The sequence below is a fragment of the Pristis pectinata genome, chromosome 6 (assembly GCF_009764475.1).
Source record: "Pristis pectinata isolate sPriPec2 chromosome 6, sPriPec2.1.pri, whole genome shotgun sequence".
Taxonomy (NCBI): domain Eukaryota; kingdom Metazoa; phylum Chordata; class Chondrichthyes; order Rhinopristiformes; family Pristidae; genus Pristis; species Pristis pectinata.
In genome coordinates, this window is record NC_067410.1 from 6,610,955 (window position 1) to 6,636,822 (window position 25,868).

The 25,868-nt window shown below is 44.9% G+C and overlaps 1 protein-coding gene across 1 annotated transcript in view; it reads right to left on the reverse strand.

Moving 5' to 3' along the window:
• col7a1 (collagen, type VII, alpha 1) overlaps nt 1-25,868 on the reverse strand; it is a 352,219-nt gene that overhangs the window by 33,871 nt on the left and 292,480 nt on the right. Inside the window, exons 95-112 of the mRNA XM_052017565.1 lie at nt 24,847-24,891; nt 22,377-22,436; nt 21,374-21,418; nt 20,198-20,233; nt 18,109-18,144; nt 16,957-17,016; nt 15,005-15,130; nt 12,387-12,458; nt 11,077-11,112; nt 10,922-10,981; nt 10,329-10,373; nt 10,203-10,238; nt 8,485-8,520; nt 6,368-6,424; nt 6,189-6,260; nt 4,786-4,857; nt 1,626-1,661; nt 1,245-1,325 (exon numbers count right to left, since the gene is read on the reverse strand). Of these exons, the coding sequence (XP_051873525.1) occupies nt 1,245-1,325; nt 1,626-1,661; nt 4,786-4,857; nt 6,189-6,260; nt 6,368-6,424; nt 8,485-8,520; nt 10,203-10,238; nt 10,329-10,373; nt 10,922-10,981; nt 11,077-11,112; nt 12,387-12,458; nt 15,005-15,130; nt 16,957-17,016; nt 18,109-18,144; nt 20,198-20,233; nt 21,374-21,418; nt 22,377-22,436; nt 24,847-24,891 (1,011 nt within the window). The remainder of the gene's footprint in view (nt 1-1,244; nt 1,326-1,625; nt 1,662-4,785; nt 4,858-6,188; nt 6,261-6,367; nt 6,425-8,484; nt 8,521-10,202; nt 10,239-10,328; nt 10,374-10,921; nt 10,982-11,076; nt 11,113-12,386; nt 12,459-15,004; nt 15,131-16,956; nt 17,017-18,108; nt 18,145-20,197; nt 20,234-21,373; nt 21,419-22,376; nt 22,437-24,846; nt 24,892-25,868) is intronic.

Consider the following 25,868-nt stretch of genomic DNA (forward strand, 5'->3'; position numbering starts at 1 on the left):
CGACACCGTGTGTACTGGCTACTATCTTTATTGTACATGTGGAAGCAAATTTAAAGCATTATTAAAAAAGGGTCAAACTATTTCTGCTGACAGCTGTCTGTCCTTGGTTAACTGCCAACTGACTAACCTTATCCATCTTGCTTGCATGTTCTCAAAGGACATGGGAACTTGTCTTTCTTTGGAATCATTGTTTCATAATCTACCCTAACGCTGCAGGCAGAGTAACTGATAGGTGCTTCGGGTTATCGCCTAGAACATGCTGAGAAACTTTTGTATTTGTGTAAATGCTTTTTTTTGTCACGTATATTTTAACTATAAAAAAGAGTGTAATCCTTTGCTGAGCAGAGTTTCAGAACTCCACTTTTAGGAGTCTGAGCTCTCCATGATATCATGCTACAATAAAGGCTTTCTGAAGCAGACGCCCTCCGGGTCTGAGTAATCCTTTTCCGCGACAGTATATATGCCTTTTGTGTACTCTTTGTGACTAACTATGTACGCAAGCCTTTTGCGTTTACAAGCTCTTCATTGACACCAACTTGTTGTCCATGCTGTATCTCACGATCTACCTTGTTGTGACCTTACACCTGATTGCACTGCACTTTCTCTGTAGCTGTGACACTTTACTTTGTACTGTTATTGTTTTTACCTATACTACATCAATGCACTCTGTACTAACTCAATGTAACTGCACTGTGTAATGAATTGATCTGTACGATCGGTATGCAAGGCAAGTTTTTCACTGTACCTCAGTACAAGTGACAATAATAAACCAATATCAAGATACAATTAATATAACTACCACTGCAACAAGTACACAAGGTATGCATGCAAACCAGTTAGTGCAACTTAGTAGACAATGCCAGTCTTCCTGGAAGAATTCCTGACAGTTGGCACGTGGACCCTTGGACTAGATCCCACCACGACACTGGGATTGTCTACAATGAAGTTTAAGGTCTTTTTTTTATGCAGTGTTTTGACATTACAAGGCAAAATCAGGTTCATAATCAAATGTGGAAACAGTAAGAGTACAAATGGGCCAATATGATTCAAGTTACCAGGTCTGTAAGGGTTAGTAACTGACCCCACCATTAGCTTCTATACACATGAAATCAGCTATACCTTTGTATATCAAACTCAGACTTGGAATGACCCTTTGAACTAACTGATCACTGCTATTCACAGTTCAAGTACTGAACAGTAAAGACTTCATACATGTTGTCATGACACCAACCACAATGACTTACTTTGAAACCTTTAGGCCCTGCTTCTCCTCTATCACCATGGTTTCCTTTCGCTCCATCGACACCGTTCTTTCCCGGTATTCCCTAAAAAGAATCCACCCGAGGGAAAATACAGTTAGCAATAGAAACAGTTACCAAGTACGAGAACCTGCTCAGGACCGTATTGGTGACAGCACAGAAAAGACCCTAGATCATAGACCACCATTCCATGCTTAAGATGCAATCTGTGGTGCATTTCCGCATGATTTTGTGATACTTTCAGGTGAATTTGCACACTCTGTCAGGCTGTATAGTACAGTATATTTACACATTCAGTCACGACGTGCTGTAATGAGTTAACAGGTCATATCTTCAAGCAGCATCACAGGGAGTCGCAAATCTTACCGGTTTCCCTGGTTCCCCAGCTTCACCTTGCTCACCCTGGTGACAAAAGACAAACTATAATTTAGTACATCTTGAGATGTTAAATGGGTTTGTTTTTACAAGAGAGAGCTGGGGGGGGAAGAGAGTAGGGGGGAAGAGAGAGTGGGGGGAGAGATAGAGGGAGAGAGGGGCAGAGTGGGGGGAGAGAGTGGGGGAGAGAGAGAGGGGGAGAGAGGGGGGGGGAGAGAGAGGGGGAGAGAGAGAGGGGGGAGAGAGAGAGGGGGGAGAGGGGGGGGAGAGAGAGAGGGGGGAGAGAGAGGGAGGGAGAGAGAGAGGGGGAGAGGGGGGGAGAGAGAGGGGGGAGAGAGAGAGGGGGGAGAGGGGGGAGAGAGGGGGGAGAGGGGGGGGAGAGAGGGGGGAGAGGGGGGAGAGAGGGGGGAGGGAGAGAGGGGGGAGAGAGAGAGGGGGAGAGAGGGGGGGAGAGAGGGGGAGAGAGAGAGGGGGAGAGAGAGGGGGAGAGAGAGGGGGAGAGAGAGGGGGAGAGAGAGGGGAGGGGGGAGGGGGGAGAGGGGAGGGGGAGAGGGGAGGGGGAGAGGGGAGGGTGAGAGGGGAGAGGGGAGGGAAGGGAGAGGGGAGGGGGAGAGAGGGGAGGGAAGGGAGGGAGAGGGGAGGGGGAGAGAGGGGAGGGGGGGAGAGAGGGGAGTGGGAGAGAGGGGAGGGGGAGAGGGGAGGGGGAGAGGGGAGGGGAGAGAGGGGAGGGGGAGAGGGGAGGGGGAGAGAGGGGAGGGGGAGAGGGGAGGGGGAGAGGGGAGGGGGAGAGAGGGGGGAGGGAGAGAGGGGGAGAGAGAGAGGGGGAGAGAGAGGGAGAGGGAGGGGAGGGGGAGAGGGAGAGAGAGAGGGGGAGAGAGAAGGGGGGAGGGGGAGAGAGAGGGAGGGGGAGAAAGAGGAGAGGGAGAAAAAGGGATAGAGAGAGGGAGGGGATAGAGAGGGGGAGACAGAGGGAGGGGGTAGAGAGAGGGAGGGGGGAGGGAGAGGGGGAGAGGTAGGTAGGGAGGGAGGGAGAGAGTGCAGATGAGAAAGAACTATAAAAAGAGAAAAAGAAATAAAAAACAAAAATCTTTTTTTCTATCATATCTTTTTGATCATGTTCCTGATACATGGCGATAAAAGACCACACCCAGCGATACACCAAGGCCTGGACTGAACTTTACCTATGAGAACAGACTGACAAACTGTGTATAAAACCACCAAGAAGCCAAACTATTCAATTACATAAAAAAAACTCCCATTGAAGTTTTAATGGGAAAATATTCATAAAAATGTAACAGAAAGAAAAGTGTCACAGATATGAAGGGAATACCGATACAATCCCTTAACATTATTGCCTGACATAATATTTTAATATTAGATATTGATATCCAACTGCTGAAAGGATTTATTCGTATTGTGGGATTTATCACCTTTTCGGCCTTTTCAAAGACTTGCCTTGGGATTTGTGAACATGCTGGTCTGTGACACCCAATGCTCAGTGTGTATGGTATACACACCCACTGAACTATCAAAAGGAACCTTGGTCGGTGTTTAATGTCAGAAGACCAAAGTTATATCAGTGCTCTGAAGTGCATTGACTACGTGGATGAAAGGCATGTGATAGCAGTATCCAAGAGAAAGCAAGGGAACTGCCCAGTCAATGAGTTGTTTTTGAAGAAAGCCAGCAACACAGCGATGATACTGTTCACTGCATAGAACTAGTTATTGACTACACCTCCGCCTTCAATGCTATAATTCCAAGCAAACTCATAACCAAACTCTGAGAACTGGGTCTCAACACCTCCCTCTACAACTGGATCCTTGACTTTCTGACCAACAGACCGCAATCAGTGAGGATAGGCAGCAATACCTCCAGCACAATTATTCTCAACACTGGTGCGCCACAAGGCTGCATCCTTAGCCCTCTACTCTCCTCCCTATATACTCACGACTGTGTGGCCAGATTCTGCTCTAACTCCATCTACAAGTTTGCAGATGATACCACCGTAGTAGGCTGTATCCCAAATAACAATGAGTTGGAGTACAGAAAAGAGATAGAAAGCTTAGTGACATGGCGTCATGACAACAACCTTTTCCTCAATGGCAGTAAAACAAAAGAGCTGGTCATTGACTTCAGGAAAGGGGGCAGTGTACATGCACCTGTCTACATCAATGGTGCTGAGGTCGAGAGGGCTGAGAGCTTCAAGTTCCTAGGAGTGAACATCACCAAAAGCCTGTCCTGGTCCAACCATGTAGACACCACAGACAAGAAAGTTCACCAGCGCCTCTACTTCCTCAGGAGGCTAAAGAAATTTGGCATGTCCCCTTTGACATTCACCAATTTTTATAGATGCACCACAGAAAGCATCCTATCTGGATGCATCACGGCTTGGTATGGCAACTGCTCTGCCCAGGACCGCAAGAAACTGCAGAGAGTTGTGGACATAGTCCAGCACATCACTGAAACCAGCCTCTCCTCCATGGACTCTGTCTATGCCTCTCGCTGCCTTGGTGAAACAGCCAGCATAATCAAAGACCCCACCCACCCGGGTCATTCTCTCTTCTCTCCTCTCCCATCAGGCAGAAGATACAGGTGCCTAAGGGCACATACCACCAGGCTCAAGGACAGCTTCTATCCCACTGTGATAAGACTATTGAACAGTTCCCTTATACGATGAGATGGACTCTTGACCTCACGATCTACCTTGTTATGACCTTGCACCTTACTGTCTACCTGCACTGCACTTCCTCTGTAGCTGTGACATGTTACTCTGTATTCTGTTATTGTTTTTACCCTGTGCTACTCAATGCACTGTGTAATGAATTGATCTGTATGAACAGTAGGCACAAGTATAAGTTTTGGTACAAATTTTTTTCTGTACCTCGGTACAAGTGACAATAATAAACCAATACCAATACTAAGGTCAGGCATGGAGAGGGAGGTTTTGTTACCATCCAAGATTCAATGAGTAAGACTTAAAGGCATCTGGTGGCCAAAGGTTCTGATAAAGTTCTGGTCCTGAGACAACATGCGCACCATAGCTTTGTAAATTGAAGAAACAGTCAATGGTGTTATAGCAAAAATTCATAAATTGAATATTCATAAATCGGGGAATACCTGCACCGAATGTAGCAGAACGAAGGCTCATACCTTTTGCCCATCAGGACCCCTGGCTCCTGGGAAGCCCACTGAGCCTTTATCGCCTTGCTCCCCTTTTGGTCCCTAGATAAAGGAAAAGAAAACCAGATGCAATATTTAAATACAGAACACTGACGCAAGTCGTTACCAACGTCTTTTGATTTACTTGTGGCTGGGTATTTGGAAAGAGAATGTGAAAGATTTTTAAAGACAAGGAGAGAAAACGCCAACCAACTGGATTTGTTAGTCTTGGCTCAATCAGTGATTGACAGATTGAATGGTTTGCATGGTGAATCAATGGTTTGCATGGTGAATCACTAGTGTTCAATGTGTGTGAGAGAGGCAGCTCTGCCCTACTGAGTAACAGGAGAAGGCTGCAGGTGTGTGGTTTGATAAAGTTTGAGGTGGTCAATGCTTGGTCTGAACACTCACTTAGTGTAATTATACTGTAGATCCTTCCTTGTTGGCATCACCATCCACGAATCCATTTGTTACTTGACACATTTATCCAGATTCATACCAGGAGTGAAACATAGTACATAGAACACGACAGCACAGTGCAGGCCCTTCGGCCCACAATGTTGTGCCGACATCTTATCCTGCTCTAGGATCTATCTAACCCTTCCCTCCCACATAGCCCCCTATTTTTCTACCATTCATGTGTCTATCTCTTAAATATCCCTGATGTATCTGCCCCCACAACCTCTGCAGGCAGTGCGTTCCACGCACCCACCACTCTCTGTGTAAAAAAACTTACCTTTGATATCCCCCTTATACCTTCCTCCAATCACATTAAAATTATGTCCCCACGTGTTAGCCATTGTCACCCTGGGGAAAAGTCCCACCGGTAGCAATTTAAATTCCCAGAGGATTAGATTAAAGACCAATTCCCATCATTGTATCTGGGAATCTAAATAGGTAAGATCTTTATTAGTCACATGTACATAGAAACACACAGTGAAATACATCTTTTGCGTAGTGATTTTGGGGGGCAGTCCGCAAGTGTCGCCACGCTTCCGGCGCCAACATAGCATGCCCACAGCTTCCTAACCTGTATATCTTTGGAATGTGGGAGGAAACCGGTGCACCCGGAGGAAACCCACGCAGACACGGGGAGAACGTACAAACTCCTTACAGACAGCGGCCGGATTTGAACCTGGGTCGCTGGCGCTGTAAAGCATTATGCTAACCACTATGCTACCGGGCCTGCCTCAAATTGAGTTGATTAATCAACCAGGGATTAAATCAATTGATTAACCAACTTGGAATTATTCACAGGTTCTTGGACTCATTTACCAACCTTCCATTTGCAGATTTTTTCAAAACTTGGGTTAGCTACCTCAGTCAGTTCCAGAGGGATGTGAATGCTCATCCTCTGGATCTCAAAGCCACGAAGATGTCACCAGAACACGTACCTTCTCCCCCCTCGGTCCTTCTTCTCCTTTCACTCCCTTTTCTCCTTCACTTCCCTTCGGACCACGGTCTCCCTGTGAGTAAAGGAGAGTTTAAAGGCAACTCGACACCCTCACTCTTAAGCAGCAATAAAAATACTTCTGATTTTTCCTTTTGCAAGTTGCTGAATGTTATTCCTTACAATTTCTCCTTTGATTCCTCTAATCCCAGGTGTTCCAACCATAGCAATCGCATCACCCTGTGCAGGGAACATAAATAAATAATGATTAGGCCTTTGAATGCTGTGTCTTCCTCTATGGAAATTAGCATATTACCATATTTTTCATGATAAAGGCCATTTGGCCCACCATGTTGGCTTTCCCATCAGCCTCAGTTATAGAACATAGAACATTACAGCACAGTACAGGCCCTTCGGCCCACGATGTTGTGCCGACATTTTATCCTGCTCTAAGATCTATCTAACCCTTCCCTCCCACATAGTCCTCCATTTCTCTATCATTCGTATGTCTACCTAAGAGTCTCTTAAATGTCCCTAATGTATCTGCCCCCACAACCTCTGCCGGCAGTGAGTTCCAGGCACCTACCACTCTCAGTGTAAAAAAACTTACTCCTGACGTCCCCCTTATACCTTCCTCCAATCACCTTAAAATTATGTCCCCTCGTGTTAGCCATTGCCGCCCTAAGAAAAAGTCTCTGTCTACTCGATCTATGCCTCTTATCATCTTGTACACCTCTATCAAGTCATCTCTCATCCTCCTCCTCTCCAAAGGGAAAAGCCCTAGCTCACTCAACCTATCCTCATAAGACATGCCCTCCAATCCAGGAAGCAACCTGGTAAATCTCCTCTGCACCCTCTCTGAAGCTTCCACATCCTTCCTATAATGAGGCAACCAGAACTGAACACAATACTGTGTTCTGACCAGAGTTCTATATAGCTGCAACATTACCTCACAGCTGTTGAACTCAATCCCCTGACTAATGAAGGCCAACACACCATACGCCTTCTTAACAACCCTATCGACCTGCACAGCAACCTTGAGGGATCTATGAACATGGACCCCGAGATCCCTCTGTTCCTCCACACTGCTAAGAGTCCTGCTATTAACCTTGTATGCTGCCTTCAAATTCGATCTTGCGAAGTGTATCACTTCACACTTCTCCGGTTTCCCAGTAACTATTTTTTCTCTCTCGCATGTCCATCACTCCAATTCTCCTTCCATGCACCTGTACTAGGGGAGAATAGCCACTTAACCCACCAACCAGCATGTCTTTGGGATGTGGGAAGAAACTGGCGCACCTGTGGGGGAGCCCTTGAGGTTTCGGGAGAACATACATACACCAGGGGTCAGGATCGAACAAGGGATGCTGGAACTGTGAGGCAGCAACACTAACCACTGTGCTGCCCATATCTGAAAGAGGGCCTAAATTAAATATAGTCATAGAGCCATAGAGCAATACAGCACGAATACAGGCCCTTCAGCCCAACCAGTCCATGCCGACCATGTTGTCCACCCAGCTCGTCCCAATTTCCATACATAAATGCGACAAGAGCAAGATTTTCATCAGCAGAGAGATAACATGGATATTTTTCAACCCTTCTTTCTGAACCTGCATGTATCTTGACCTTGTATAACCATGCTTTGTGTCTTTAGCCTCAGTTGTCCAATTACACTGTAAAGGGATCTTTCACATCCTCTGTAAAGTGGCATTTTTACACTCAATATTCCCTCCCTGGGACAGTCAGCCCAGATTTTGTGTACCCGGCTCTGGTGGGATTTGATCCAACAGCTGTTCTCTCTCCGAGTAGATTTCTGAGTTCAAGGACACAGTCTCAGGTATTGGGATTAAGGTGGCATTTTCTCACACAGGGCCTTGTGAATCTTTGGTATACTCCATCTCAGCAGGCTGTGGGTGTTTATTCACTGGATATATTCACATTGCAATCAAGAAATTTTGAGGATTGGGTAGGAAAGTGGACAGCGTAGGATCAGCGACAATTTTATTGAATGGAGCACCATCAAGGGACCTATACCAGTCCTGATGAAGGGTCTCGACCGTTTATTTCCCTCCATAGATGCTGCCTGACTTGCTGAGTTCCCCCAGCACTTTGTGTGCTGGCCTATACCAAAATTTGTTCAGTGCCCAATTCTAACTGCTGATGGATTTCAGATGACTCCTGAAAAGCTGTCTCTTCTGTAACAGTAGAGAGGAGACAAGTAGAAAGGAACTGTGGGATACAAGGTCCCGGTAGGCTTAGGTTTGGTAATATTTTGTGTATTCAGCAAAACTTTTGCGTACCTTCTCTCCTTTCTCTCCAGCTGGTCCACGATCACCCTACAATGCAAAGACAGAGGATTTTCCTCAGTTTAAATGTTATAACAGCTTTCTGTGCATCTGGCTTCCAATATTTGCCTCCTCCACGACTGCTGAACTGTGTCCTACCTACAGGAAGAACTGAAGCAACTCGTTTCTTTTGCACTAATTTCCAACCCCACAATATCCATACCTGTCTACAAGACCCAGAAAACTGCAAATGTAACACCACCATTCAAAAAAGGAAGGAAACAGAAAATAGGAACGTACAGATCAGTTAACGTGGCATCTAGATAATGGAAGGACACTTAGAAAATTATAGTACAATCAAGAAGAGTCAATGTAGTTTTATGAAAAGGGAATTATGTCTGACAACAAATAAAATGCTGGAGGAACTCAGCGGGTCAGGCAGCATCTGTGGAGGGAAATGGACAGTCGGCATTTTGGGTTGAGACCCCTTCATCTGGACTGAAAGAGGGAGGGGAGATCTTTCAGCCTAGATGAAGGGTTTCGACCCAAAACGTTGACTCTCATTTCCCTCTGTAGATGCTGCTCGACCTGCTGAGTTCCTCCAGCATTTTGGAATATAGTGGGACAAAAGGTGAGCTCATTGAAACATACAAAATTCTGAGGAGGTCCAACAGGGTGGATGGAGGTACCCGAACTGCAGAATAAGTGGTTGACCATTTCGGATGGAGGTGAACAATTTCTTCTCTCAGAAGGTCATGACTGTTTGGAATTTTTTACCGAGAGTGTTTGGGAGGTAAAGTTATTGAGTATATTCAAGGTGGAGACTGACAGATATTTAAAGTACAAGGGAATCAAAGGTTATGAGAAGAGGGCGAGGAAGAGGTGTATAGAACAAGTTTGCATCGGCCATGATCTTACTGAAAAGCAGAATAGGTTCAAGAGAATAAATAGCCTATTTTTGCCCTTGATTCTTATATTCCAAGACACACCAGTTTTTATTGGTGTCTTCTCTGACCGATGTTACTGTGGTCAGAATCTCTTCAACATGAGCTAAGAGTCAACTTTTAATCCCCCCCAACCCCCCTTGCCCAATCATCCTTCTAATTCCTCTATTCTGACATGTAAGAGGAAATTTCTATGGAGGTACGATGGAGAGCATTCTGACTAGTTGCATCACCGCCTGGTGTGGAGGCTGCAGAGGGTTGTAGACTCAGCCAGCTCCATCACAGGCACCAACCTTCCCACCACTGAGGACATCTCCAAGACGCGGTGCCTCAAGAAGGTGGCATCCATCACTAAGGACCCTCACCTTCTGGGACATGCCCTCTTCTCGTTACTACCATCGGGGAGAAGGTACAGGAGCCTGAAGACCCACACTCAATGATTTAGGAACAGCTTCTTCCCCTCTGCCATCAGATTTCTGAACGATTCATGAACCCATGAACACTACTTCATTATTTTTTTGCACTATTTATTGATTTTGTAATATACGGTAATTTTATGCCTTTGCACTGTACTGCTGCCACAAAACAACAAATATCATGAAGTACAAGTCGGTGATAATTAATCTGATTCAGATTGTAAATTGCTATGTCAGTCATTCCCTATCAATTTCACGACAGTCACAGTGTTATTGCATTTGTTGGTCCTGCAGTGAGACTTTTTCCAAAAGCCTGTTCCCTCAACATCTTTAAAAGAAAACCTTACAGTGCAGCTGTATTGATGATACTTACTTTGACCCCGGTTTCCCCTCGACTACCAGGAGGCCCCTGATAAAACAATGGAGCATGGTTTAAAATTAAAATTAAGACGGGTAATTAAAACTTCAATAAAAAAAAATTAAAAAGGAAGGTAGTTACTGATGGTCCACGTTCTCCAGCTAAGCCTGGTCTTCCATCTTCACCCTGGAAAGTTGGTAATGACAATAATTTAGGCTACCTTTAGGTCAAACCACCAGCAAAACTAAAACTTGCATTATTCATTCTGCACCTTTCACAATCCCTGGATGTCACAAAATGCGCAGCCCACGAAAAATAAGTTAGCCTCCAAAGAGATTTTCCAAGTCAGAGACTCACCTCAGAGTTTGACTCTTTACTAATTTGTTTGGCAATGTTAAAATAATATCTGAGTACTCTGGGAACAAGCTTATCTTTTACTCTGCATCCAGATGGTGCTAAGCTGGGAGTCAAAAGCAGTCCTTCAGATTGATTACTGAAAGTTTGGGGAGGGGTGGGGTGAAGTTTTGGATTTGGTATGCTAAGGTCTACCAAGTGTAGAGAGAACAAAATCCAATCTTCCCAATCTCTCCTATAGGGAGATTGGTTCCCAGCTCCAGGGTGGACCTGGCTCCATCGTTACATTCCATCTTTGACAAAGCAGCAGAGGATCTGAGCTTAAAGCTAAAACACACGCTTGAGATTCAGGTGCAGTAAAGGAATAAAAGAGCTCATACCCTTGGTCCTGGATCTCCCCGTTCTCCTCTTGAGCCTGGCATTCCCATTCCCGTTTCACCCTGCACAGAATTTACAAAAGTTACCATTGGAATGATAAACGATGCATCACTGATGAGAGAAGGTTAATGAAGAAGGTCTGAAATCTGGTTCCTACCTTGTCACCTGGTGGACCCTGTAGCCCTGGCAAACCCTGTATAAAATATTTTAATGTATTGTTAATCATATCATCATTTTAATTCCTAGGTAATTCTCATGCTTTGTATTTTTATTAAATATAATCTCATATACTTGTGCACCCATCCACCACTATTAAGACTATATTTAGCTTCCGTCCTCTGATCCCTGACCCTGCGGATATCCTGAAGCTCGTGAGGGCTTTTTGAAGCATGTGTAATCCAGGAAGCCTGAAATTTCCAAAGTCCCATCAATAGTTTAGGGTTAATAACTTACATTCATCATGGTTTAATATATTTGCATCTATAAAGTGCCTCATCCCAAGTATAGCCTACGAAATGCTTAGAAGTGGGGCCACCTTTGTAAATTAGGAAATGCAGCAAATAAACTTTGCACAGCGTGATCCATCAGACAGCAAGGGCCAGAAAACCTGCTTCAGCTTTGGTGCTGTTGACTGAGAGATAAATACAGACCAGGGTGCTACAGCGCCGTGCAATCTGTGAGATCCACCTGATCGGGCAGACCGGACATTGTTTTACCGGGGCTGGATCATGCCAAAGGCTGGCTGGCAATTCCGTAGGGAACTGCTGGTGAGCCGCAGCACATTCTGGAATTCCAAGCCTGGAGTGTGGAATGCTTCTGGTCAGATGCGGGTGCGTTTCACTTGCTCTGTCTCTGGACTCAGTGGAGAGTCTGGATTTGTTCTGTAAAGTTGCTGAGCTGAGGGGAGAAGGACTTTGTAACTGGCCCGTCAACATTACACCGGCAAAAGTTACCACCCCAACGAATCTGAATGGGGTGTTGACTTTCAGCAATAACATGTGGTTTTTCTTAAACTAACATGAATATTTTTAGATAACAGATCAGTTTAGTGTGGTTTTGTGAATTTTTGGGGTTGGGGGGATATTTTATGCTTTAAATGGTTCACAGTGCATCTGATCACCAGATAGGTTTAGAGACAGGGGAAGGGTCTTTGACTGCATGGTACAGCGTGGGCCATAGGCAGGGCTTCAGATTCCAGCACCCGTAGCCTTATCAGAGTCTGCATACTGTTCCACTTCACAGAAAGGCTGTGGCAGGGAACCCAGGAGGATGTTTGCTGTAAACGGTATGTGTGATAATGCAGGGTAAACATGAGAAGAGAGCTGGGTGCAGTGTGATTTCGCCACCAGAGATGGCACCTCGGAGAGTGCAGCACTCCCTCATATAGGCACTGGGAGAAACAAGATTCTGGAGACGGCTGTCACCTGCAAACTGAGCTCAAAATAACAATGGACGTGGTGAACTGACCTGTGGTCCTGGCAGTCCTGGTGCTCCCGGTGCACCCACAGTTCCGTCTCTTCCTGGAAGCCCTGGTAAGCCCTTAAGTAACAAAACACTGTTGAAAGAATACTCTTGCAATTGAGCCTCACGTCAAAATAACTGGATTACTAAGGTTAGAGCCATAGAGAGATAGAGTATGGAAACAGACCATTTGGTCCACTGACCATCATGCACACTAATCCTATATTAATCCCATTTTTTTAAGTTCTCCCTACATTACTACCAATTCCCCCCAGATATGACCACTCACCTACCCACTAGGGGCAATATACAGTGGCCAATTAACCTCCCTACCCACATGTCTATGGGAGAAAACAGGACTACCTGGAGGAAACCCACATGGACACAGAGAGAATGTGCAAACTCCACACAGACAGCACCCAAGGTCAGGACTGAACCCAGGTCTCTAGCGATGGGAGGCAGTGGCTCTACTAGCTGTGCTGCCCACTTTATTCTTTGTTATTACTTAAAGAGTTTATTAATATTTGGGTTAAATCAGATGAAACATTCAGCCAGGGCGCTCACTTCTGATCACTCCCCATGTGAACTTTCCTGGGAAGTAAGTGGCTGTGGATATCTGGGGAGGACAGTCAGGTTCATCTATGATGCTTCCTATGGTTGAATAGTCTGCCAGCATACACACATTTTTCTGTGGAATCCGGGCATTGCTGGCAAGGCCAGCATTTAATACCCATCTCTTGTTATCCCCTGAGATTAGGATGGTGAGCTGCCACCTTGAACGATTGAAATCCACGTGGTGGAGATGCTCCCACAGTGCTGTAGGGAGCTCCAGAATCTCGCCTCTGCGATGTGTTGTGTAGTGGTGTGCCTCCATGTGCGTGACTTGTTAAAATGTAGGCTGCAGACGGCACACCATTCAGCCACAGTGTACCAGTGGTGGACTTCTCCGTGGATTGTCACCTTGTCCTGGTGGAGAAGCTTGTGTGGTCCTGAGATCCCAAGAGCGATGCCGTCTGGAGCTATGCTCCTGGTAGGGTCACCCATGGCGGTAAGGTCGATGGTGAGGTCCCTGACAAAGAACAATCCAAACAAGACCTCAATGGTGGAACAGGCGGACGAAGTTACTTCAAACTCGATGGCTGTGAAGGCTGCAACAAATCCATCAGCTCCAATCGTCGTGGTTTCCATGCCATTGGAATCAATTGTTGATTTGTGAAGTATCATGTGCTTTTTGCAGTGCAACATCAAGTACATGTTAAACAAATACACGCACAGGCGTCTTCGCTCTGTGGGCTAAGAGAGGCAGCAACAACCAAACCCGATCTGCCATCTGGAACCACCTGTCCTGAATGCGGAAGAACTTTCAGAGCAAAGACTGGACTCATAAGCCACTTGAGAGCCCATAAATAGATCAACGGAACGAAGACCATCATCCTCGACCTCAAGGTATAGCCACAACGATGACCAGTGGCGGAGAAAGTGAAGTTGAGGATGGTGAACAGGTTACAATTAAGTGGATGTGGCCAAGCTCCTTGAGTGTTGTTGAAGTGTTCCATCATACCAGTGACTAATGGAAAGCCTTTGGGCTCATCACTAGGCTTGGATCTGGTGGCTGGACGTAAACTTGCTGATCAGTAATGGCCCAAGGATGTTGATGGATCATGGCAACCAAGGCAAGGGAGGAGGTAGCCTCTACCATCTTCGAACCACAGTGTTCTGTTTAGCCTCATCAGTGGAGTTTCACCAAGGTGTCTGTGTGATCCACCAGTGGTTCTGAAGCACAGAGAGTAGGAGAGAGATTCAAAAATGCTCCCTTTCCAAAGTGAGGAATGATGGGCTCGTGGTAAAACATTGGTCCCCTTTAACCAGCATCTGGCGCCGTACACTAGGCTGTGCGGCACAGGGATGAATCGAGCTTCCAGCCACTCAAGACTCTGCTGTCCTTGGACTTGTGTGCACAAGTGGAACTCGAGGTCAGACACCAGCCGCCAGCTCCATTGCTGGATTCACCATTGAGCCCAGAAATGGAGCAACAGTGTCTGCAGGAGAGGAGCCCCGATTTACTCTCACCTGACCCTCTGCTTTACAGCAGGTGGGACAAGTATATAGTTACAGAGATTTTATTGGACAGTCAGACATTCAGACAAATGCTGAAGTTTAAAATCAGTAATTAGAGGTCACAGATTTAAGGGTACTGACAGTAGACGGACAAGGAGAATTTTTGTTTACACATGGTAAGTTGTGGTGATCTGGAATCCAATTCTGAGTGATGCAAATTCATTAACAATGGGGTATACTGTACATCTGGATTTTTTTCCACAGTGTTGTGGGGAGGGCATGAGTAGAAAGGGATTATCCAAGAGTTGGGACAGGGGATCCTTGTGCATCTACTGTGGTGGGAGCTGAATGGATTCATCCACTTATCTCAACAGGTTTGTACTTTTGTTGACCAGCAAGGATCTATAGGTGCAGCTGTAATTTACCCCATCTTTTGGGAAATCTCTAATGGGACTTTAATCATTTTATCCTCTGTAACAGCACTGGCACTGTTGCAATCAACAGAATAATGAAGTCATGAAAATTTGGCTTTTGGCTAAAATAATCCACGAGTATGGCTGCCGTACCCTCTGTGCTGGGGGTCCCTGTGGGCCGGGTAGTCCAACTTCACCTCGTAGGCCTGGTTGCCCAGTGATACCAGCTGGGCCTTGTTGTCCTGGAGGTCCTGGTGGTCCTGTGAACCCAGGGTCTCCCTGAAAAGATCAAAAGAACTTGTTATTCACTTTGGTATTGGTTTATTATTGTCACTTGCACCGAGGTACAGTGAAAAACTTGTCTTGCATACCGATCGTACAGGTCAATTCATTACACAGTGCAGTTACATTGAGTTAGTACAGAATGCATTGAGGTAGTACAGGTAAAAATAATAACAGTACAAAGTGTCACAGCTACAGAGAAAGTGCAGTGCAATAAGGTGCAAGGTTACAATTTGGAAGATTGTGAGGTCAGAGTCCGTCTCATCGTATAAGGGAACCGTTCAATAGTCTTATCACAGTGGGATAGAAGCTGTCCTTGAGCCTGGTGGTACGTGCCCTCAGGCTCCTGTATCTTCTGCCTGATGGGAGAGGAGAGAAGAGAGAATGGCCTACTATGGTGGTATCATCTGCAAACTTTGAGTGTTGTGTTAGGAGCCTGTGGGTACGGTTGATCCCCTTTCCCTCTACCTCCCTCGGGGCTAAGGATCTGACAGGTTGACACTTTGGCGTATCCCACACTCCACCTTCCCTGGCTGAACTTACGACTGAGCATTCAATGACAGGGGGGTGGGGGTTATAATACCAGGTGGGTGGGAAGGGTGGGAAGTGAGAAAGTGCAGGACAGTGGCATAGCACCAGTCTGGAAGAGTTCTGGAAAGGAATGTGGCCACAAACGATGGTGGGTGTTGGCAATAGTTTGGAGTTGTTAGGGGTGGGCACACACGGGCTGCGGTTGGGGATTGGCCTTGATGGCACCAATCTGCTGGAGGCAGCTGACACCAAATTTGTGGTGGCGAGACTAGCAAGATCCCAGGCAATGTGGGATGAGGCTTTGGGGGGGGGGGAGGGGGGTCTGGGGGCATTAATGTTGGGGATTGGCAAGACCAGTGCACACAGGGATTCAGTTACCCGAGCTACCCGTTTTAATAATGTTCGTGTGTTTTTGCTGGGATCCGTGCACAGCCAACATCCAAGAACACCCCCACCAACCCTTCTTCATGTGCTGCCTCTTGTTCTCCAAACACTGCCCAACATGCTTTAGAGGGCACACCCAGCACCACATTGACCTGAACAGCTGTCCAGTCATGGATCTACGCTGTCCACTACCAGTGGTGCTGAAGTGGACCGTGGTGGAGGTAGAAATTCTGCTGAATTTAACAGACCAGGAGAAATATTCCAAAAATTCCAAGCAACAGTCCTTCAAATAGACCTTCTTAAGCAAAGGGCATTATTGGATTCATTTCTCATTTAACAGTAATGGACTGCAAATAGCTTCTTTAAAACAGGAGATTAAAATAAGAGATCTAACCTTACACCCCACTATTTCACACTGTCAGAGACAAATAAACAAACCACTGGAGGAACTCAGCGGGTCAGGCAGCATCCACGGAGGCAAAGGGATGGTCGATATTTTGGGTCGCAACCCTGCATCAGGACTGGACCTGAATCATCTATCGTCCCTTTGTCCCTACACGTTGCCTGACCCGCTGAGCTTGTCCAGCGGTTTGTTCCTTGCTCCAGATCCCAGCACACTTGTCTCCCTGTCAGAGACATTCCCTTCATTCCATTATTGCACCTCTTCACTTTCTCTGCTAACGTTTCTCTCATTCTCAGTTCCACTGAAGGATCCCAGACCTGAAACGTGAACTGTTTCTCTCTCCACAAATGCTGTCTGCCCCGCTGAGTTGATGCGGCCTTTCTGGGTTTTATTTCAGATTTTCAGCATCTGCAAATTATGTGCTGTTGAAGAATTTTTACTCCGTTGTGTGGAAAAGCATCAGAAAAGACACAGAACAGTAATGACCAACAAACACATCAATCACCTTAAGACCTGGAGGACCAGGCAGCCCAGTGGGGCCAGGTAATCCAATGCCTGCTTGACCCTGTGAGGAGGAAAATTGGAGAAGGTTTAAGAAAATGCAATATTTCACCACTTGTAGCTTCACTATTTTTCAGTCACTGAGCTAACTTGTAGCAGAAGATCTGGTTTACAGTTGTCCCTGTAACTCAGTTGGTAAATGTGCTACTGAACCATTCATGTAGAGAAGGTCTTGAGATGATGGACATTCCTAGCTTTGTTGACTTCCACAATCCTTAGCTGGGAATGGAGGTGGAGAATTGGCCAACATTCCTCTTCCTGACTGCATTCAGTAACTTCCGCTTGTGTTTGAACAGGGAGGGTTGAAGAGCTGGAGCTGATTACTGGTGTAGGGAAGGGTGAGACTACACAAGGAAGACTTGTACTTTGTAGTGTGTGGAACAGGTTACCAGTGGGTGTGGATTTGCTTCAGTTCTTACAGGAACCTTCTTCAGATTAGGGAGCTGGAGAAGATCCTGAAAATGAGAGATTTATTGGGTTATGGGTTCTTTAACTGAGCTGAGCACTGGTGGTCATTGTGATATTTTGGATCTTAATTTAGGATTAAGGAGGAATTTCACAGACTCATTCTATGGCCTGAGGTTTTCTTCCTCAGATTTATGCTCTAAAGAGGAAAGGGGAGGCCGGTCAATGTGGCTACAGGTTGTACCAGAACAAGGTTTAGTAACCAGCTAGTTACGTCCTTTTCAACATAACTTCCTATTGTACAATCAGTGGGTGAGGCTCTCTTGCCCCAAACATACCATCAGACAATCATAACCAGAAATAAGTTCCATTTGTTGATTCTTGTGCTCTTTTTAAAGCCAATTGAAATTGCAGAATCTGTCCTGGTATACCAAACCGGCCTTCCCCATACCAGAGTGGGGCTCACATTTCTATTACCCCTTTCCTGACCTCAATACATCTCTAAGTCCTTTACTGCCAATTAAAATCTTAAAGCAGCCATATTCGTGCACAGCAAGATCCCACAACAATGACCAGATGATCTGTTTTCGGTGATGTCAAATGTGATGTAAATATAGGTGAAGATACGGGCAAGTACTTTCCTGGTTTTCCTCTTAAATAATAAAATAGCAAAAGCATAGACAGCATTTACCTTATCTCCTTTGAGTCCGGGTAAGCCTTTTAAACCCTGCAATAAAAATAGGATAAGGTTTGAACAGAGGTTCTCCAAGCCCCATGTGATATATTCTACAGGCACATGCAGATAAAAGTGGAAATTTGAGCCATTAGTATTCAAGTGAGTCTTTGAGCCTTGAAGAATTTAAGGTGGAGGGAGATACATATTTAAAAGATCGGGGAATTGAGGGCTATGTGGGATTGGCACAGAGGGCCAGCTGAGGCCAGGGGTAGATCAGCCATGATCATCTTTAATGGTGGGGCAGGATTGAGGGGCTGAGTGGCCTACTCCTGCTTTCTTGTGTATTTTTGGTTGAAAAACTAGTGAAGGCTCTGTCACAATTAGATCACTCTTTTGCACAACCTTGAGTTGTTTTCCCTCGAACACTGGAGGCTGAGGGGAGACCTGATAGAAGTTTATCTACTTATGAAAGGCATGGATAAGGTAGACAGTCAGAATCTTTTTCCCAGAGTAGAAATGTCAAATAATAGAGGATGCACATTTAAGGTGAGAGGGGAAAAGTCTAAAGGAAATGTGTGGGGCAAGTTTTTATTTACACAGAGTGGTGGGTGCCTGGAACGGGCTGCCAGGGGTAGTGGTGAAAGCAGATACAACAGTGGTGTTTAAGAGGCTTTTAGATAGGCGCATGAATATGCAGGGAATGGAGAGATATGAAACATGTGCAGGCAGAAGAGATTTAGTTTAATTTGGCATTGTGTTTGGCTCAGACGTCGTGGGCTGAAGGGCCTGTTCCTGTGACGTACTGTTCGATGTTCTATGTAAAGATGGACAGCAGATAAAGTGAGGTAGTAATTTCATACAAGAAACTTAAGTGAAAATATATTCCTAAACAATTTAGCAAGAGAAATGTATCACTAAAATGTTGGATAAAAAAAGTAAAATCACCACAGGCAGGAAATGCCCTCAATCATTTGTGCTGCACATTTATAAATAAGGGTAGGTGTGAATTGTCTTCCATTTCCAAAATTTGGTTCCAATTGAAGTAAATAAAAGTAAAAGTAGAAAAGAGCACACAGCCAACACCACATTTGCCCAATTGTGTGACCAAGGGGAAACCTCAACCCTGAACCGCCAAGTGAAAATTTACTTGACACAGTGCTGATGATAAAATTATTTTGCAGACTCTTCTTTGAAAGTATATAGCTAACTCTTACAAAAACATTATAGCTTGCTATATTTTGTATGCGTGTTAAAATGAATAGTACAATTTCTTACATAACCTCAAGATGTTCCACTACGTTTTAAAGCCAACAGAGCAATTTGAAGTGCAGTCATTGTGTGGCCAACTTTATGCACAGAAAGATCCTACAAGTTCATTAAATGACCTATCTTATAAATTGTTTTAGTGATGTTGGTTGAGGGAAATTTATTGACCAAATGAAACTGGAAGTATTTATCTCCACCTAAGAGGAAAGGTGGGACTTCTATTTTAAGTCTCATCCAAAAAAAATTTCTCTGACAGTACAGGACTCCTCAGGACTAGATTGTGCCTCAGTACTCCAGTGAGCTTGAACTCAGAGAGTTAACACAGAGTGTGCTGGAGTCATTGTCATTTTGGTGTCTCTGTTGATCAGATGCAAACACCTAATAGTTCTGGCACATATCGGTTAACACTAAGTGCATGTGAGAGTATCAGGCCTCCCAATGTACTCACATTTGGTTCTATTTATTTCTTTGGAATGAAGTATGTAAAGGCAATTACATACAGCAATCAATACTCTCATGAACTATCAAGGTAAATTAATCCTCTAAGTCATGTCTCCGCTTTCATAGATTCATTATACGGCATGGAATCAGGCCCTTCAGCCCAACTTGTCCATGCTGACCAAGATGTCTATCTATGCTAATCCCACTTGCTTATGTTTGGCCCATATCCCTCCATTCTTTCCTATCCCGGTTCCTGTCCAAACGTTGGTTTTTAAACATTGTTATTGTACCTGCCTCTTCTTAAAGAAATTCTTGTTCTTTAAGATGGCTACTTATCACTTGTCGAATCTTATTTATAATGAAGACACAAAACCCAGCAAATCTATTGACTACTCACATCCTGTCCTGGCTCTCCTGGCTCTCCTTGTTCACCCTTGAATGAAAGAAAACATGTTTGAATCTTCATCAGTGAAAGAATAACAAGATTTTGCAGTTTAATTCAACAGAGACAGAATGTGATGAGACAGTCAACAACATTCCATTGGAATGGATAAACTTCTTTAAGGCAGCGAAACATCCTTTGGCAATTTGGCAAGGGAGAACTGGACATCCAAAGCCCCGGTGAGAAGGAAAGCATCAGTCGGGGGTGGAGCACTGTGGGCAGAAATGTAAATAGGATGGGTGCAGGGACAAATTCTCAGCCTCACTGCCCAGGCTGTGAGCTAGCGCACCCCTTAGTGGCTCTTGACACAAAGCCAAATCTGGCCAAAAACGAGCAGCATTTCTAGCCAGTCATTTGCTGGGTATCACCTGCCCATCACCTATCACCTGCCCATCCTTTGCTCAAGATTAACCCTTCCATTTTCGATCATCACCCACCTTTCACTACAGTTGTAGAGCAGTTATGATAATTTTATGTAGTTGCACAATCAGTCAAGAGGCCTGGGCTAATCTGGGGACAAAGATTCAAATCCCACCACTGTAGCTAAGGAATTTAAATTTAGCTAATTAAATAAATCTGGAATTTTAAAAAAATCAGTAACAATGGTCATCGAACTACTGGAGTTTGGACAAACTAACTTAGCGAAGAAAATCTGACCTATGTGTGACTCAAGACCAACCGAGTATCAGCTGATCCCAGAAATGGTCTAACAAGGGCAATGAAAATACTACAGGACATCACTCACCATTCAATTACTGCCGATTGACATTACTATTTATACACAATGTAAAGTGATAGTGTTTGCTCGGGGTTTGGATGGTGGGAGCGTGGAGAGTCATGGAGACCTTTAGTATTGAGATGCAAGTTCGAGTGGGACCAATGCACTTGTAGGGTGTTTCAACTTTTGGCATTAGAGCTGGTGGCAATATCCAACTACTTTCTGTTCTTCTGATTTCAACAAAGAGAAAAGGAAATCACCTGGTCATATAACCGGGCAGCAACAAGATAACGTCCCAAGTTAAAAAGCCTCCCTTACTTTCTTACTGATTTTCAACCTATTTAGATGAAAAGGATTCCAAGATTTTGTGCTGTGGGTTTTTACATCACACACTCAGGTCTTTGATTCTGTACCTTCTGTCCTTTTGGGCCCACTGAACCTTGGTCACCTTTCATACCCTGGAAAGAAATAAAAAATGTTTTTTAATCTCACTTGTGTTAACGTCACAAGCCTTTTACATTTGGATCACAAACAATAAGAGCTGGAGCAGAGAATCTTCATGTCTAAGAAACTGGAGCAAGTCTAGAGACAGAATATAGTCTGTCTCAACTGAAGTATGTGATACTGCACCCTACGACCCTAAATTTACCTTGGAACATCCTGCTATCATGGCAAAATGGTCTTAGTGTAAAATCAAGCCCAACATCCTCAAGTAAGTCCATTTTACAGAAACTATTAACATCCATGGAACCATCTGACAAATGAACCTCAACAACGTCCCCCACGATATACATAATAAACATAAGAGAAAGGAGCAAGAGGAGGTCATTCAGCCCCTCATGCATTCAGTAGGATCATGGCTGATCCTTGACCATTTTCCAATTCAAACCCCGTATGCCCCTGATTCACTTAAGAGTCTGAAAACCTTTCAACTTTGTGGTTAGCGTAATGCTATTACAGCGCCAGCGACCCGGGTTCAATTCCGGCCGCTGTCTGTAAGGAGTTTGTACGTTCTCCCCGTGTCTGCGTGGGTTTCCTCCGGGAGCTCCGGTTTCCTCCCACATTCCAAAGATGTACGGGTTAGGAAGTTGTGGGCATGCTATGTTGGCGCCGGAAGCGTGGCGACACTTGTGGGCTGCCCCTAGAACACTCTATGCAAAAGATGCGTTTCACTGTGTGTTTCGATGTACGTGTGACTAATAAAGATATCTTAAAATCCTATCTTACCTTCCTAACTTTTGTACTTGCAGGCTGGCTTTTTATATGGTAATCTCAACCCACAGAACATCATCTCTCAACTCAAATGACATATTCAGCATTTTTCCTCATGGTATCAGTGAACAAGCTGAAGCCTAGCTGGTTCTTGGTCAAAAGTATGGAACAGAGTTGGACTCATGATAAGATGCTCCAACTTACCTCGTCTCCCTTCAGACCCCTCTGTCCAGAAACTCCAGGCACCACATGTCCAGGTGTTCCCTAAATTAAACAGTACAAGTTGAGGTAACGTAGCAGAGAACAATGTACCAAAATTTAATACAAGCATAGAATCATACAGCATGGAAACAGGCCCTTCGGCCCAACTGGTCCATGACCACAAAGATTCCCAACCAAGCCAGTCCTATTTGACTGCATTTGACCCATTTCCCACTTAAACTTTCCTATCCATGTACCTGTCCAAGTGCCTATTAAATGTCCTGATGCAGCATTTCGATCCAAAACGTTGACAATTCCGTTCCTCCCACAGATGCTGCTGGACCCGTTGAGTTCCTCCAGCAGACTGTTTGTTGCTCCAGATTCCAGCATCTGCGGTCTCTTGTGTCCCTATTGAACGTTGTTAATGTACCTGCCTCAACCACTTCCTCTGGCAGCTCATTCCATGCAAGAACCTCCCTCTGGGTGAAAAAGTTGCCCCTCAGGTTCCTATTAAATCTCTTCGTTCTCACCTTAAACCTGTGTCCTCCAGTTCTCAGTTCTCCAACTTTGGGAAAAAGACTGTGTACATTCACCCAATCCATGAACCGCATGATTTTATACACCTCGATAAGATCAAAGCAGTCAAATTTCATTTTACACTTCTCTGAGATTGTTTGAGGTGGAATCGCATTTCCCTTTCCTTCACTCCCTGACTGATATTCCACCAACATTTGCTGTCTGTTTTCCACCTCAGATACACCATTGTTCACATTTTATCCTGGACATCTGATCACCTCGCCAGCGAGCAGGATTCCCACTCCTCTCACAGTCACCTCCCAGGCCTCAGACGGAGTAAGTAGAAGGTTGGTTGGTATCTTCTATCCAACTGTTGGCTGTCCGCAGCTGTCTCCTTGTGGTATTAGAGTGTAGGCGGCACCAGTGTTTCTGCTTAGCCTGGGCCCCACCTGTTCTACCACACCCAGGTGACTCAATGGGGCAACTCACAATACCACAGTTCTAAACAGAACCTGGGCTCTGTGCCTGACTGAGTAGAAACTTAACGGGACCTGCTACATAAACACTGTGGCCACAGGAATAGATCAGAAATTGGGTACCCTGTAGTGAGTGACTCTCCTCCTGACACCTCGAAACCTTTCTAGCATCTACAAGGCACGTCAGGAGTGTGATAGAGTTCTCCTCACTTGTGTGGGTGAATGCGCCTCCAATACAACTGAAGGACAAAGCAGTCTGCACCACATCCACCACCCGAAGCAGCTCACACATCATGGCCGCAGTCTGCACCATTTACAAAACACGCTGCAGTAACTTACCAAAGCTTTTTTCAACAGCAACTCCAGAGTTTCAGCATCTTCGAACAAGAAGGAAAATGGCAGTAGGCGTATGGGAACACCACTACCTGCAGGTTTCCCTACAAGTCACACACCATCCTGACTTGGAGATATATTGCCGTTCCTTCACTGTCATTGGATATAAATCCTGAAACTCTCTATCAGCAGCACCTTCACCACTAGGACTGCAGCAGTTCATGAAGGTGGCTCATCACCATCTTCTCAAGGGGCAGGCATGATTGTGTAGCGGTTAGCGTAACACTATTACAGTGCCAGCGACCCGGGTTCAATTCCGGCTGCTGTCTATAAGGAGTTTGTACGTTCTCTCTGTGTCTGCGTGGGTTTCCTCCAGGTGCTCCGGTTTCCTCCCACATTCCAAAAGACGTACGGGTTAGGAAGTTGTGGGCATGCTATACTGGCGCCAGAAGCGTGGCAACACTTGCGGGCTGCCCCCAGAACACTCTACACAAAAGATGCATTTCACTGTGTGTTTCGATGTACATGCGACTAATAAAGATATCTGATCTGACCTGATCTGATCAAGGGCAATCAGGGATGGGCAATAAATGCTGCCCTTGTCAATGACTCTGCATACTATGGAAGAATTAAAGTCATCTCTGACTTGTCCTCTATAGCTGAGAAACTTGTGTGGAGGACTGATAAGTTCTCAGTATTTACAAAGCTGCTGTCTCCTATGGAATCTATTTGCTGCCTCACAGTAATCTCACAATTAAGAAACCCTATATGCTTCACACATAATCCATTATACAGAAAGGCCAACTTACAGTAAAATTGAGATAAGAGAAAAAATTATATGTGTAACATTTGAGGGATTATACCTTCCAAATCATGGACCATCCAACTGGATCAAAGGTAAATCCTAAATTGAAAATGCACCATTTTATAGTGGGATTTAAATCCAAGGAAAGAGAACAAAACTTAACAGTGAGGCTCTGCATTGGCTGAGAATAGAAGCTAGCATTTTGTCAAACATTGGGGAAGGTGGGTAAGTTCACATGGAGCATAAACATTTGTAGAGACCAGTTGCCCAACGTCTTGTCCTTCTAATAGAAATTCTTTGTAAAAAAAAATAATCTTTTCTGCACATTAGTATGTTTGTTTACCTTTTCTCCTTTTAGTCCAGGTGCTCCAGGATTTCCAGTAATTGACTGCAACAGAATGAAAGCTTTCAATCAATCTATGCAAGCAAATTCACATGTCAATTATAAGCCAATGGCTACCCCTTACACAGGAATCTCGCTGAACAACATATAAATATTCCATCTCCAAATCATGCTCCTTTTGTGGTCATCCTATTCCCCCGGCCATTCAGAAGATGGCAAAATACATTTGGATCTAAACAGCTTCTTCTGCCCTTTCAGTTACTTAGCCAAACTTCTCCCCAATACAATGTGCTGACCATGATCACTCCTTCTGGTTGTTCACTCCAGTCCTACTGGAGATTATTGATAGTGGTTGATGGATTATCTATATTGAATGTATATTATATAAGAAATTCCAGGTAACAGACAGTTGCTGGGATCCAATTATCACAGAAAAATTAAAGGTTGTCAACGTGTTCCAGTCTTCCTCACACAAGTGAAGACGTTCAATCAGTAATACCAGGCTAGGGTGAGGATGCCCAAACGTCAAGCACTATTAGCCAGCGAGTGGCTGCTGAATGCCAGTTATGTACCAAGCAATCCGTGGGGTGGGAAGAGTGGTATCAGGCATGGAAGGGTTGGGTGGGGAAAGCAATGGGCAGCAGATAAAAGGAACTGTCTACTCTGTAGATTCAGATTCTGATTAGTTTATTGTCATGTACACTTGGGTGCAATGAAATTCCTTGCTCACGTGAAGCTCACAGAGTAAACAGTGTACATGGTAATAATAACTTCAACAATAAATACAGGAACGACCACTAAACAACAGAACGGTGCAGAGTATGGTAGTGCAAACTGAGGTAGTGCAAAAAGAAATGCTAAAGGGACAATAACGGAAGAGGTAGAATTAAGGGTTCGAGAACGTGGCAGCATCACCGGGAAGGGGACGTGAAAGAGGTTCAGGAGTCTGATATCAGTGGGGAAGAAGCTGTTCTTGAGTCTGGTTACCTGGGCTTTCAAGCTCCTGTATCTTCTCCTAGAAG